General features: G+C 37.2%; 1 protein-coding gene across 4 annotated transcripts in view; it reads right to left on the minus strand.

Moving 5' to 3' along the window:
* Positions 1–12,836, minus strand: part of DAAM2 (dishevelled associated activator of morphogenesis 2) — a 207,987-nt gene that overhangs the window by 43,342 nt on the left and 151,809 nt on the right. For 3 of the 4 annotated variants that reach the window (XM_087717909.1, XM_087717908.1, XM_087717910.1), the window contains exons 14-17: positions 11,116–11,442; positions 5,800–5,907; positions 3,158–3,193; positions 1,463–1,569 (exon numbers count right to left, since the gene is read on the minus strand). In XM_087717909.1, the coding sequence (XP_087574035.1) occupies positions 1,463–1,569; positions 3,158–3,193; positions 5,800–5,907; positions 11,116–11,442 (578 nt within the window). The remainder of the gene's footprint in view (positions 1–1,462; positions 1,570–3,157; positions 3,194–5,799; positions 5,908–11,115; positions 11,443–12,836) is intronic. The other variant, XM_087717911.1, reaches the window with a different exon arrangement.

Below are 12,836 nucleotides of genomic sequence, written 5' to 3' on the forward strand. Positions count from 1 at the left end.
AGTGTCATTCAGAATTTGTAGGTGAATAAGAACATAGTAATCCATAGGTTGGTGATAGTTCCATATTATGCTCCAGTGAATGGTGAGCATAGATGATCACATAGCAAACAAATAAATGAAAGAAGAGTGAAGGGGGAGAGAAACAAATATTGTGGTTGGATGGAGATCCCTTAAGACAGATGAAAAGTTTAAAGAACAAAAATAATGTATAAAACAGAACATGGAGATGCTGAAGCGTATTATTTCGTACAATGCTGCTTGTAAAAGTTGTTTTCTATAAAGTTGTACATATATTAATAGACGTGGTTCTTTTCAAAGAACATTTAAACATTCTTTCTGATTTTTATTAAAAATATTTTTAACTCAAGATGCATTAAAACAAGTATTTTATTAGATAACCACATTGCCTCAGTCATGGACTTATGAATGATAGAAGATGATTATGATCGTCCTCCTTCCAGCATTTTAATTTTCATTAAAAATTGTTAAGAAGAAAAAGGTGGAACAACCCATGCTTTGTCTATAAGTGGTCATGCTAAGACTCCTCTGTCTGGAACCATTCTTGTGTATTCATTCATAAAAGTAACTTGAGTTCTTAATACCAAAGCTCTTAATCCTATTACTTCTCATGTTAGAAAATAAAGCAGTGTTAAGCATGCTTGAATGTTTTTTCTTGGTTTCAAATATTTGATGCCTATGTACCTAAAAAGATGAATGCAAGCTGAGAATATTTCATCATTTACTTATTTGTATCAGTTATTTAGAACATTTTCCCCATCCCACGATACATTTATTATAACTATCTTCTGTCAAAAGCAGAAAAGACAAGGAATTCAGCTAAACATCAAAGGTGCAGCTGCTTATAAATGCCAAACATGTCAATGCACCATTTCTTTGCATACTGCCTCAATCATGAGCAAATGAAGCATTTACTTCCAATTATTCTTTACTCAATTATGTAAAAAATTAGATTACACAAAAAACATTATTTTAATTAATGAAGCATTTGATATGAATAAAACAGAAAAAATGCATAAAATTTACCAAATTGCCAGAAAGAATAATTTTTTATTAACAGCCACAAACATACATTGGAAAATCTAAATGATATTTCTAAGAAACTGTCTGATAAGTGAGGATGTAAAATCCAATAAATCAATATTTAGATTTTAAAAATTCAAGGCATACAAACTGCCAAGCTATGTAAATCCCTGTTAAGTGTTTATATCACAAATTAGTTTAAATTCCAAGCTGATGCATTTGTATTAATGTGAAAGACAGAATTGATCAAAGTTGATATTGGAGAGAAACCTAAACATCTTTCATTCCTCAAGAACATTTCAGAGACAGATTCTGGTCTAAAATGTTTGGAATGGCAGCAGTCAAATAGGAATTCTATTTGCATCCTTTCTGTATACCAACAAACTGAAATTCCAGGAAATGCACAAGACAGTAAACTTACTTGGAAAGGAGGATGACACAATTTTGTGCTCTCCGGCCATCAATCACAGAAAGCTCTTTCACCTTTCGACTGGATAAGTATAAGTCTTCAGTTGATCCCATTTCCTTCTACAAATAGTTTAAAAAATGTGGAATTATTTCTTTTTTCTTGTCCATTTTTCGGTCAATGCAATACTGAGAAGGAATACTAGGTGGACAGTACATCATATCCAAAGTAGTCAGCGTGGGAGGAAATCCACCAAAGTTGTAGGATTGCAATGCTATAAAAATAAAACTTTTTAAAAAATAAGAAACCATATAAACATGGGTTATTTCCTCATTTGTTTTTCCTTACAAATCCAGATGTAAGTGCAACAGGCAACCAACTGTATATGTGTAAGCATGCATGCATACATATGTGCATCTAAGGTCCCTATCTTATTGCCTTTGCTATAAATGGGATTGCCTGAAAAGTATAATTAAATAAAGAACACATCACACACACAGTGACATGCATTATGACACATGATATACGGTAAACTTGAATCCAAATAAATAAAGTATGTTCAAAACAATAATATTACAATAATAATAGGAACAATACTATTAGGAGATACCACAGGGATTGTATTGGCACCTGGTAAGTAAAATAACCTTTGACTTTATGGATAGGATTGCGATTAAGAAAAGGATGTTGGAGAGGTAAGGAGAAACAAGTTTGTTGATTTAACTTTCCACTACAACTCCTTAAAAATTGAAGGAAATTAAGTTGAATTAATTTCTAGTGGCTACAAAGGACACAGCTTTATAGACTTCTTGGCAGCAATGCAGAATTATTTGATATTGCCTTCTTTCAAGAGGTTTTTCAATTGTCAAGCTAAGGTTAGATTTAGGATTATTTCTTTCTTGCTTGCTTTTTTCTCAGTTTCTCTTTATTGCTTGGGTTTTTTTAAAAAAAAATCACTATGAATACTAGGATGCTAAGAAACGATCTAGTATCAATCAGGTATTTTCATGGTGAACTACTTTTGAGATTTACTTTTGCGATCTTTTTATTATAAGAATACAAGTCACTGAGTGTCATATTGGCATGGGGTAGTACATAGAAGCCAGCAAATAAATAAAAATACAACCAAATTCCTAAAATTTCATGCTCTTCCAGATGATCTTCTGTTTAATGGAGCAGATATTCTAAGAATACAACCAAATACCTAAAATTTCATACTGTTCCAGAAGATCTTCTGTTTAATGGAGCAGATATTCTAAGAAATGAGAAGCTGAAAGAGGAAGAATCATTGAATTCACCTCCCTCTTCTATTCATCCATGACATAACTCAACTCAAAAGATGCTCCCATTAACAATTGAAACTCAAGACCCCTTCTTTAGCAAATAAAAGTAACAGGATTATTTGCAAGAGGTAAGTAAAGACTATTCTGTCTCGTAAACAAAACTGACAGTGCCATCTCCTATATCTCTCACTTACTCATGTGGGCTTGGATACACAAAAGCAGACTGAATTTTAATATCTATCTCTCAAAATTCATGCAAGGCAATCCTTTGTCTTAGTCACAGAAACAGCTATATAGATACAGATGAAAGATAAGGTTTACTCATGCAATAAACAAAGTGGATTATGAAGTTACAGATGGATCTCGTGATCTAAAGACTGGAAAAGAAATCGGCAAAGTCAGAAAGGGGACAGGCAGTAATACTTACCGGCTTACAGGAGGAGGAAGGATTAGTTAACAGGTCCTACTCAGGCAACAGTTGAAGATAATAGAGAAGGAAACATGCCAACAGTTAGCAACAGCAATAAAAAGGTACAGAGTTTATCAAAGCAATAATATTTGATCTTCTATTGACGCCCTGGCTAACATGATACTATTAAAATAATGAAAGATGAAATGCATCACAGTTTGTTCTCCCTTCCATAGACACAAAAGCTATTAGTGAACTATGCAAAATTTGTCCCTTTTCTATAGAGATTCTAAAGATAACAGTTAACTGGATTTTATAGGTAACAAACAAGGTTTCTCCATACTTTCTTTTTTTAATTTTGTAAGTGATGTTATAAAATAATAAACTGGCCTTTTCAACATCATAAAAGAATCAATGAGAGACCTTGGAGTAAAATTCTATTCCTGTTTAACGTTGCCTTCTTAGTATATAACAAACAGCAAATACTTTTGTATGGAATGAAGAACAGACTCTTTGTCTTTTCTTAAAAAAAAGAAGTCGTTTACAGGAAAAGAAGCCGGGGGGACCAAATACAATATCATATTAACTGCAGCAAGAAAAAGAAATGTCTCATTCATGCTCATGCATGCAACACCCTCCCCCCACCACCAAATCACTCTGGGATTTGCTGAGTTTTGCTTCATTTGGCTGAGGTTTAAAGCCGGTGAATGAATAGAACTGATCTGTTTAGACAAGCAAACCTCATTTTCATCATATCTTAAAACTTGCAGAATCATGATCCAGTTCCAATCTATTTCCTGTGACAAGACAGGAAGTCTTCAATTAACTATCTAAATCTCTAAATTGGCTTAATCAGATGGAAACATACCAGGAACATAATCTCAATTTGGTATAAATCCTTAGCCCAGTGATGATTAACCTTTTTGGCACTGATTGCCAACTGGAGCGTGTGCATGCCGGAACCCGGAAGAGAGCAGCTGGTTGGTGCCCATGTGCATGGTGGCCAGCTGCACTTCCGGGTTCCAGTGTGCATGCGCGTGACAGAATCTGGAAGAGCATGCCCACACAGAGAGCTTTGCATGCCACCTCTGGTACGTGTGGCATAGGTTCGCCATAATGGCCTTAGCCTGTCCCAAACTTGGTTATTACAGTTTTGTGGTTGACAAGAAGTGATAAGAGGTCATTTGTCAGTGAATGGGAACCAAACTTTACCCATTGATTCAGAAGTGGCCCACTCATTTTCGTGTGCTTTTTAGCAATAAAAATGAATCTGAATCTTTTAGGAGTCCTGAAAATTAAATGGTTCATTTCCAAAGGGAAATGGAAAGGTACCGGAGTCAGGTCAGTTTTTCTGGACTAATTTATTAAAGTCTTTCAACAGTTCCATACAGTGTAGCACCACTGTTTTATATTATTGGAGAAGAAAAGCTGAACTTCCAGCCCATCTTTGGACTAGCATTTGTAAATCAGACAACTGGGAGAAAGCATGTTTTCAAAATATAATTTAATAGCTAAGAAAGAATTTGGAAAAGAAGGAGGAAAAAGTTAAAATCCCAGTGATCTATCCAGTTGAGTCTCATTTATGAGAGAAAGACAGCATGAGGGCAATCCACTTTCCAAAAAAAAGGAGGGGGGATACTGTACAGCTGCTATTAAAAGTATGTCACTACTGTTAGCATTAAATATCCATTATAATCTATTATAAGAAAATGAAAGTAAAGCATAAGTATAAGAAAGAAAAGTAAAGAAAATGAAGTAAGCCAAACACAAGGCTGAGCCAATCTAAATTTATTATGCAAGATTTATTGGCTAAGAAGAAACTGTATTACAAAATGAGAGGGGAAATGGAATTAACATCATTAACAAGACAAGTGAAAAACGACTAAAAATATTCCATTTGAGTTGGGTGACTAATAAATTTGAATTACTAGACTAGACCAGACCAGACCAGACCAAATCAAAGCAAGCCAATGCCAAACTACACTAAACACCACTACTCATCATATAACAACTGCAACCACAAATCAGATTGGTAATGCCAAGTACTATATTTTTCCACTAAAGGCAGACATTATGGCAAACAAAATGTAATGTAATAATAACATAGTTTACCTCCAAGACCAGTATCAAAAACTGTTAAAACTGAGGCACTTGTTGAAACTACATTAAACTTGTCTACTTAACAGTAACAGAGTTGGAAGGGACCTTGGAAGTCATCTAGTCCAACACCCTGCTCACGCAGGACCTGTACTAGTCAGGCTCAGTGGCTAACCTGACCAACTTTACTGGCCAACATTCTCATTACCACTAGGTATTTTGGTCAATGCACCATTTTATGTCTCAGTGTCTCAGAATGATGCTCAGAATGATATAACACAGAAACAGGAAACAGAGCCTAGCGCTGTGGCACCCCATCTCCAGTCATCAACACCAGGTAAATTAAGTGTCCACCAATAAAAGAGGGTGCCATCCAGAATGCTATTTACTTGGCATACTCAAATCTGGAGCCAATCTGTTTATCCTGGAAATATCATATCCATGAAAAGACATTTCCTACTGCTTGCTTCTCTGTTGGTGCACTAAATACTGAAACCATTTTTATAGAGGAACATAGAGAATTCAGAACCTGGAATGAGGGAAATAGCATTGAAATGTCTCACCTGATGTCTTTGATAGGCTGAAAACATTTTTTCAAAATCTTCCAAATCTAGCATCTTGAAAGCCCGTATGTCATCAATTTCATGCCAGATTGTACCATGTATCTTTTCCTAAAATTCAAAGAGATGTATATGTAAATGTGGCTAGCCTTACAACATTCTAGTGAATCACAATTTTCACATATCTATCATTGTTCCATCTTCAACTCCCAAATACACACAAAGGCAAAACACTATTAAAAGTAATACTTAAGAGCATTGCTTCCCTCATTTTTTTCTTTTCATACCCTGTTTCCCTGAAAATAAGACCTCCCCAGATAATAACCCCAATCGGGCTTTTAAGTGCATGCACTAAAATAAGCACTCCCCTGAACTAGGGCCTCCCTGAAAATATTGCAACATAGCAGCAGCTGTGAGATGACCACGCTCACCGCCTCCTACACCTCAAAAATAATAAATAAGACCAAGCACTTATTTCAGGGGTCAAAAGAAAATAAGACCCTGCCTTATTTTTGGGGAAACATGGTAGTTGATTGCAAATCATTTGTCTAACACTTTATTAAATAATATCTGAGATACTTTGGGTAAAATACATTTTATTCTAAAAACATTTTAAAGCAAACAAAAACCAGAAATTTTAGAAAATTTAAAAAAATACATTTAAGAAAGAAAAAGCAGAGGGGGAAGGAGGAGGAAAGCTGACCAGCATGTGGTATGTTGGGGTCCAGACTGACTAAAAATATGACACTCCTAGCTCCTGAACTGAAGCTCACAATAGGCACTCCCATAGTAAAGTGCATTACCACTTAGTTATTAAACTAATTAAGAACAGATTCTATCTCCCACTCACTCTTATTAAAGAAACAAGAGAAAAATGCATTATTTTGAGAAGCTAAAAGGGGTCAGAAAGAACTCAATGGACAGAACATGATTAAAAGAAGATGCAACTTTTGGAGAAAATCCAGGCCAAAAAAATAAAGACAAAAGCAAAACAGTCAATGCCTTTGGACTCTCCTGAAGTCACTTTTTGGCTTATAAGGATGGCTTATATTACAAAGTAAGTTTCCATTGAGAACTGCAAAATTTTCTGCTTTGTCTCTGTTAAATTCACTCAGAGCTGTTATAGAGTGTTCTGGTCTGTCTAGTTTATAATTTTGAATGAGACATAAAACCAGAATATGGAAAATGACCTTGGGACATATTTTACTCTGCACATCTTTATGAGCAACAGGGGAAGACACTAGTGGAGATGACTACAATCAAAAATATAATCCAGAATTGACTGCTTAAAAATGAAGCCCAAGTCCCTTAAAGCTCACTAAATTTATCACATGAAAACAGCAGGTATCGAAAATTAAACCTCTGGAAACTTTCCCATTAAGACACACTGGTTATATTCCTTTTTTTTATTCTTCAATTTGTTCTGATGTCATTTTCTCTCTCTCCATAGACTGTGGTAGGAGACTTTTGCTACAGTCTTTCCAGGCACATTACTTCCCCCCCCCCCCCCGGAACTTGCGGCTGAATTGCCCGGCACACACCATATCTCCAGCAACAAAAAAGAGGTTCATAGGAGTGTCAGGAAGAAATGGGTATTGCAGGGGGAGTGAAGACATTATTACAAGAAGGAGTTGTGGAATGAGCTGAGAAGCTTCTCTTCTCAGGAGAAGCTCAGAACAAAACTGGCTGGAGGCCTGGAGTTATCTGCAAAGGGTGGCTGAAGGGGCCAAAGAAATGGGATTCATTTCAGAAGCATGAGTAGAAGAAAACCGTGAGCAGCAATAGGGCCAAGAGTGAGAGCAGCTGCAGAGCCAGGCAGCCATGCCAACCTCTGTAATAGTGACAATAGTTCACAGCAGGGATAGCAAACTTTCTCCTTCTGAGTCAAAAACAGAGAGATGCCAAAGTCTCAGCAGCAATTCAGGCCAGAGGCAACAGATGCCTGGCTGAAGAGCCTGAAAAACGCCAACCATCAACCAAATCTTGGATGGCTAAAAGATAGCCAGAAGTCAGACTGAGAAGAATATAACTTTTGGTTTTACACATCCTAAGTGGGAAGGCAACAAAGGAGAGGAATAAACTAAGCTGGGGTCATTAGCTCCCTACATTAGGTGTAGGAGAGGAAGGAAATAAAATGATAGACATTATTGTAAGAAACATACAAGAAATAGGAATAGCTATAGTACTTATAGAATACAAATTGTAAGATAAGAAAAGAACATAGAAAAGTTTAGAATGTGTGATTCAATGAGCATATATCTATAACTGTATATCTATATCTATCTATCATCTATATATCTATCTATCTATCTATCTATCTATCTATCTATCTATCTATCTATCTATCTATCTATCTATCTATCTATCTATCCCTTATGAAAGCAATTGGGACCAGAATGTCCATTGCTAAATGACACAGTTGTAAAGTATGAAGTCATGTGACTGTGTCACTTAGCCATAACAGTTCAGAAGTCCTCATGCCTTCATTAGGCATGACTTCCTGCTGGCTTCCCAATTGGTTTTGCTTGTGAGAAGCCAGCTGGGAACACTGGAAATCACAAGAACATGCATGCAGCTTGCTGTGACAGCATAATTGTAAGCTAGACATGAAAAACAGGGACATTGTAGCAGTCAGAACTTCACAGGTTTCAACAATCACTGAATGTGTGGTTGTAACAAGAACTATATAGTATGTATAGTGTAGTATGTATGTCATTCATTCATTCATTTATAGAGCCACTGAAATGTATACAACCCTGGAAAAAATAGACATACCTTCAATGTTTTTTGGGGAAAAAATGCTGTACTATAAATCCCAGTTTATAGTGTGAGGGATCGTATGACTGAAAGTTTATCCATTACCTTCCACAAAAAGAAAGTTTACAAATCAAGTAGAATCTCAGCTTCCTGTTCCTATGTTAACTCTGCATATGCATGGAATATTATTCAAGGGAAACAAGAACAATTTTACATAATCAAATATTCTAGTTTTGATAAATCCTGGTATTCCACCTATTATTGCATATATAGTAAGCAAGGATTTCCAATCTAGATACTATCTTGCAAGCCAACGTAATTTTTCCCTCTTTTTGCACCTGGCAGGCACCTGCAATGCACTGATATAACTCAGTATAAGCCATATGAAAAAATAACTTACATACTAAATTTCCTAAATATTAAATACTATTACTGAAGTTCCACCCTAGTTTTGGTAGCTACTACAAACCCTGCAAATTATGGCAAACACAATCAAAGCATTCCTCTCCAAATTCAAACTATTACTGCATGCTCCAAAACTGCTTATTTATTCATTCTCTAACCCCTATTTATCAATACAGCTGTCTCCACTGTTAACCAGAGGGAAGGAGAAGCTTTTGGTCACTGTAAACTAAAAAGAAACATCTGTCTCTCTCATGGTTCAGCATGTTTGTGTATGTGCATGTAACTTTCTTCCCCCATCCCCACCCCCAAGTACCAATTCCTGAAAATAAAACTCACTCTCATGGTCTCCCATAGCCCCACGTGGCTGTGAAAGACAAGAACAGGAGGAGCAGCAAATATTTCACTTCATCATATTTGAAAAGAAAAGGAGAGTAAGTGAGAAGAGAGAGAGCGCATTCTTGCAGCATTCCAAAGGTCCCAGGACACTTATTCCACATGCCTGAGCTGAGCCCTCAGTGACTTGGGAGTCTTAAAAGGAGCATGGATTTCTAGGCAGCTACCCAAATTCAACACAGACAGTATTCTATCTGCATTTTTTAATGGCCGAAGAGTAATAGGGGTGACGGAAATTAGGAGGTGGGGGCAGTTGTAGAGTTGGATGAAAACAAGTGTACTGCGCAAAAGGTAGGCTGGGTACTCCTTTAGAAGGAAGAGCTACATTGATTTGTAACTAGAAGAGGGAGATTATGCTCATACATGGTTATGCAAAGAATCAGTTGTTCAGAGCATTGCATGTCATTCAGTCTCTGTAAGCGTTCTAGCCCCAGGGCTGTCTCAAACTTTTCCGCCTGTTTTTCACTGCCACCAATCCTACCCCCAACACAAACACTCCATCCATTTTGGTGGAAACTGCAAAGTTAAATGCTTCCTTCCAAAAAGGCTTGCTTGAAAACACACTGCACAAGAGCTCCAGCAGACCATGGGTATACAGTATATATAAACACCATGGCATTTGCATGTGTTTGGGTAAACACATGATAAAATTTTAAATGCTAACACTTCCACATGCAATGTGGAAAGAATGTTTTTGCTAGAGTTTGACATGGGGGAGGAAGGAACATTTAAATAGGATTGACTGAAGAATGTATTTTGAAATGTCAGTGTGTTCTCTCTCTGCTAAAATGTTTAAATTACAGGATTGCAGTATTAGAAGCTTTGTGGTGAATTTTGTAATGAAATTTAATTACAAAATTCTTTCCATCTCAAAACTAATCGGCCTTACTTTCAAAATATATCTTAAGTTGATGTGTGGGTCTGTGTGTAGAAAAAAATCCCTTCTCACCCTTATGGGTGATACGTATCTTTTTGAATCTCGGGTTCTCTATCAGAGCTTTGGGAGTCTGAGGCTGCTGCGGAGTATCTTAGCACTGTGCAGCATCTACTGGACAGAGAGCTCTGATGTTGTTCCTGGGATCTGTTGGAGCCACTCTCCCAGCTTAGGAGTCACAGTCCCAAGTGTTCCTATCATCACTGGGACCACTTTGCTGTTTACTTTCCACATCCCCTCTAGTTCTTCCTTCAGACCATGGTACTTCTCCATACTCCTTTTTCCTGATGGCACTGCACTTAGCATTGGTAACTTATCATAACCAGTACTTAACTGTCCATCTGGTTCTGGAAGTCCCACAGATTCTCTCCATCTGGACTTGGGAGAGTCTAGCCCATAGACTTTGCAGATGTTCCTCTACACAATGCCAGCTACTTCATTGTGTTGTTTCATATATAATGTTCCTGCCTGAATTCTTACATTCTGCCACTATGCTTTGGACTTCTCTGAAATCTCTGTATAGTCTGCACCTTGAGTTCTGTCTAGTATGGTAGAACCGTTTCTATGGATCTGGTACTTAGTGCCTATACTTGAGTTGATTGGATTTTCCAATATCTGCCATCTTAGCTATCTGTCAGTGACATATCTCTGTGTGTGTCTCATGCAATTTTATGTATATAATCATATAATTTTAATAAATAAGTATCAGTTTTGCACTTAAAACTGGGTTCTTATTGTATATCTACCTTAGCACAATCTTCAACATTCCAATCTTCTCCAACTTTTCAATCAATAGGAAGCTAAACAAAAATAGCATTTTTGAATTTTACCTCACTCAATTTGGCCCAGTTGAAGGATTTCAGTGGATGAGATGGCTGCGGGATTGATTTTTTCTTTAGGCTAATCTCACTGTTGCTGAACGTAGTAGTGGTGGTGGTGGAAGAAACTGGAGGCAGACTGACATTGAAGAACGGAGGTGCTCCAGGTGGGGGTGGAGGTCCACCTGGAGGTGGTGGTGGAGCTGGAGGAGGACAGCTGGAGAAAGGAAGAGGTGGGGGAGGCGGTGGCAAAATCTCTGATGATCGTAGAGAAGAGGACAAAGAAAATGGTCCACCAGGTGGAAGTTGAGGAGGAATTGGGAATGTACTATTCCCTTGCTGGGAAAAGAAAGGATTATTTGAGAGCAATTAGTAAAAACATACTAGTTTTTAATTGCATTACCAAAAATATAACACCCCCTCATCAAACATTTTAAGAATCATATTAGTGATGACTTCATGGTGGTAAGAGTCACAAAATGTCAATTTTTTAAAATATATCCCTTTTAAGGGTCATTTAGTCCTTGACAGGTAGGTATGGAAACCTGGATAATCTACAGGGCTTTTATGAGGAATATTTTGGCTAATCAGCAATAGCACTTAGACTTATATACTGCTTCACAGTGTCCTTCAGTCCTCCCTAAGCAGTTTACAGAGTCAGCATATTGACCCCAACAATTTGGGCTCCCATTTTACCAACCTCAGAAGAATAAAAGGCTGAATTAACCTTGAGCTGGTCAGGAAGAACTGCTGGCAGTCAGCAGTCAACAGAATTAGCCTGCAGTACTGCATTATGCTCCATCCCATATTTGAGTAGACCAGGTTGCCCTGATAAAAAAACACTTAATCTCTCCCTGGTATAGCCAACAAAGGTAAAAGAGCCTGTGTCTTAGAGGTTAATACATCTACCTAATATGTAAGCAGCTCTGGGTTCAAATCTCAGAAGCATATGGCTAGCTGATGAGAGTTAAATAATTTGAAATAGATCTATATTAGTCTCCCTTTATTTCTTTGTCAGTAAATATAAATTTAACACAAACATAGTTTGATGCAAAAATGACTGACTCCTGGATTGGGGCTGAAAGACAAAAGCGGAAGCAATATGCTCCGTCCCATATTTGGGTAGACCAGGTTGCCCTGATAATAAAAAAAATACTGCAGCCACGTCCCTAATGTCTCAGTAAGATGTCCGGAAAAGTGACAAGTAGTTTTGAGTCCATATAATGGTGTTGGCAGTCTTAAACCAAGCTATGGTCCTCTAAAGGCTCTCTCTGAAACCAATTATTTTAGATAATTATTCTGTCCCTAACCTTCATTTTTTAGGATAGGGCATGAGAAGGTGGCAGTTTCAGAGGATGTTGGGAGGATTGTATTATCTAGACCTATTCCATTTGGGATTCAGGACAGGATTCAGTACTGAGACAGCCTTGATCATATTTCCTGATGACCTGTAGCAGAGGTGTAATTGGATTGGGACATTGATACAAGTGACAGTATCCATCTGGGCTAACTCTGATGTCTGGGAATTGAGAGGACTGTATTACGCTGGTTCTCTTCCTTCTTCACATATTTTAATAGGTGTTGGGGAAAAGGCTGTTTTTTTATCCCTCCTTTATGGGGTGCCACAGGACTTAACACTCTTCCCTTTTAACATAAAGATTAAATCAATGAGTGAGGTCATCCATTGGTTTGGAACTAGGTATTTATTATCAGTGTGGTGATAATACTTAATT

Source organism: Thamnophis sirtalis, unplaced genomic scaffold (genome assembly GCF_051295495.1).
Source record: "Thamnophis sirtalis isolate CommonGarterSnake01/CBP01778 unplaced genomic scaffold, rThaSir2_p1.2 scaffold_6, whole genome shotgun sequence".
Classification (NCBI taxonomy): Eukaryota; Metazoa; Chordata; class Lepidosauria; order Squamata; family Natricidae; genus Thamnophis; species Thamnophis sirtalis.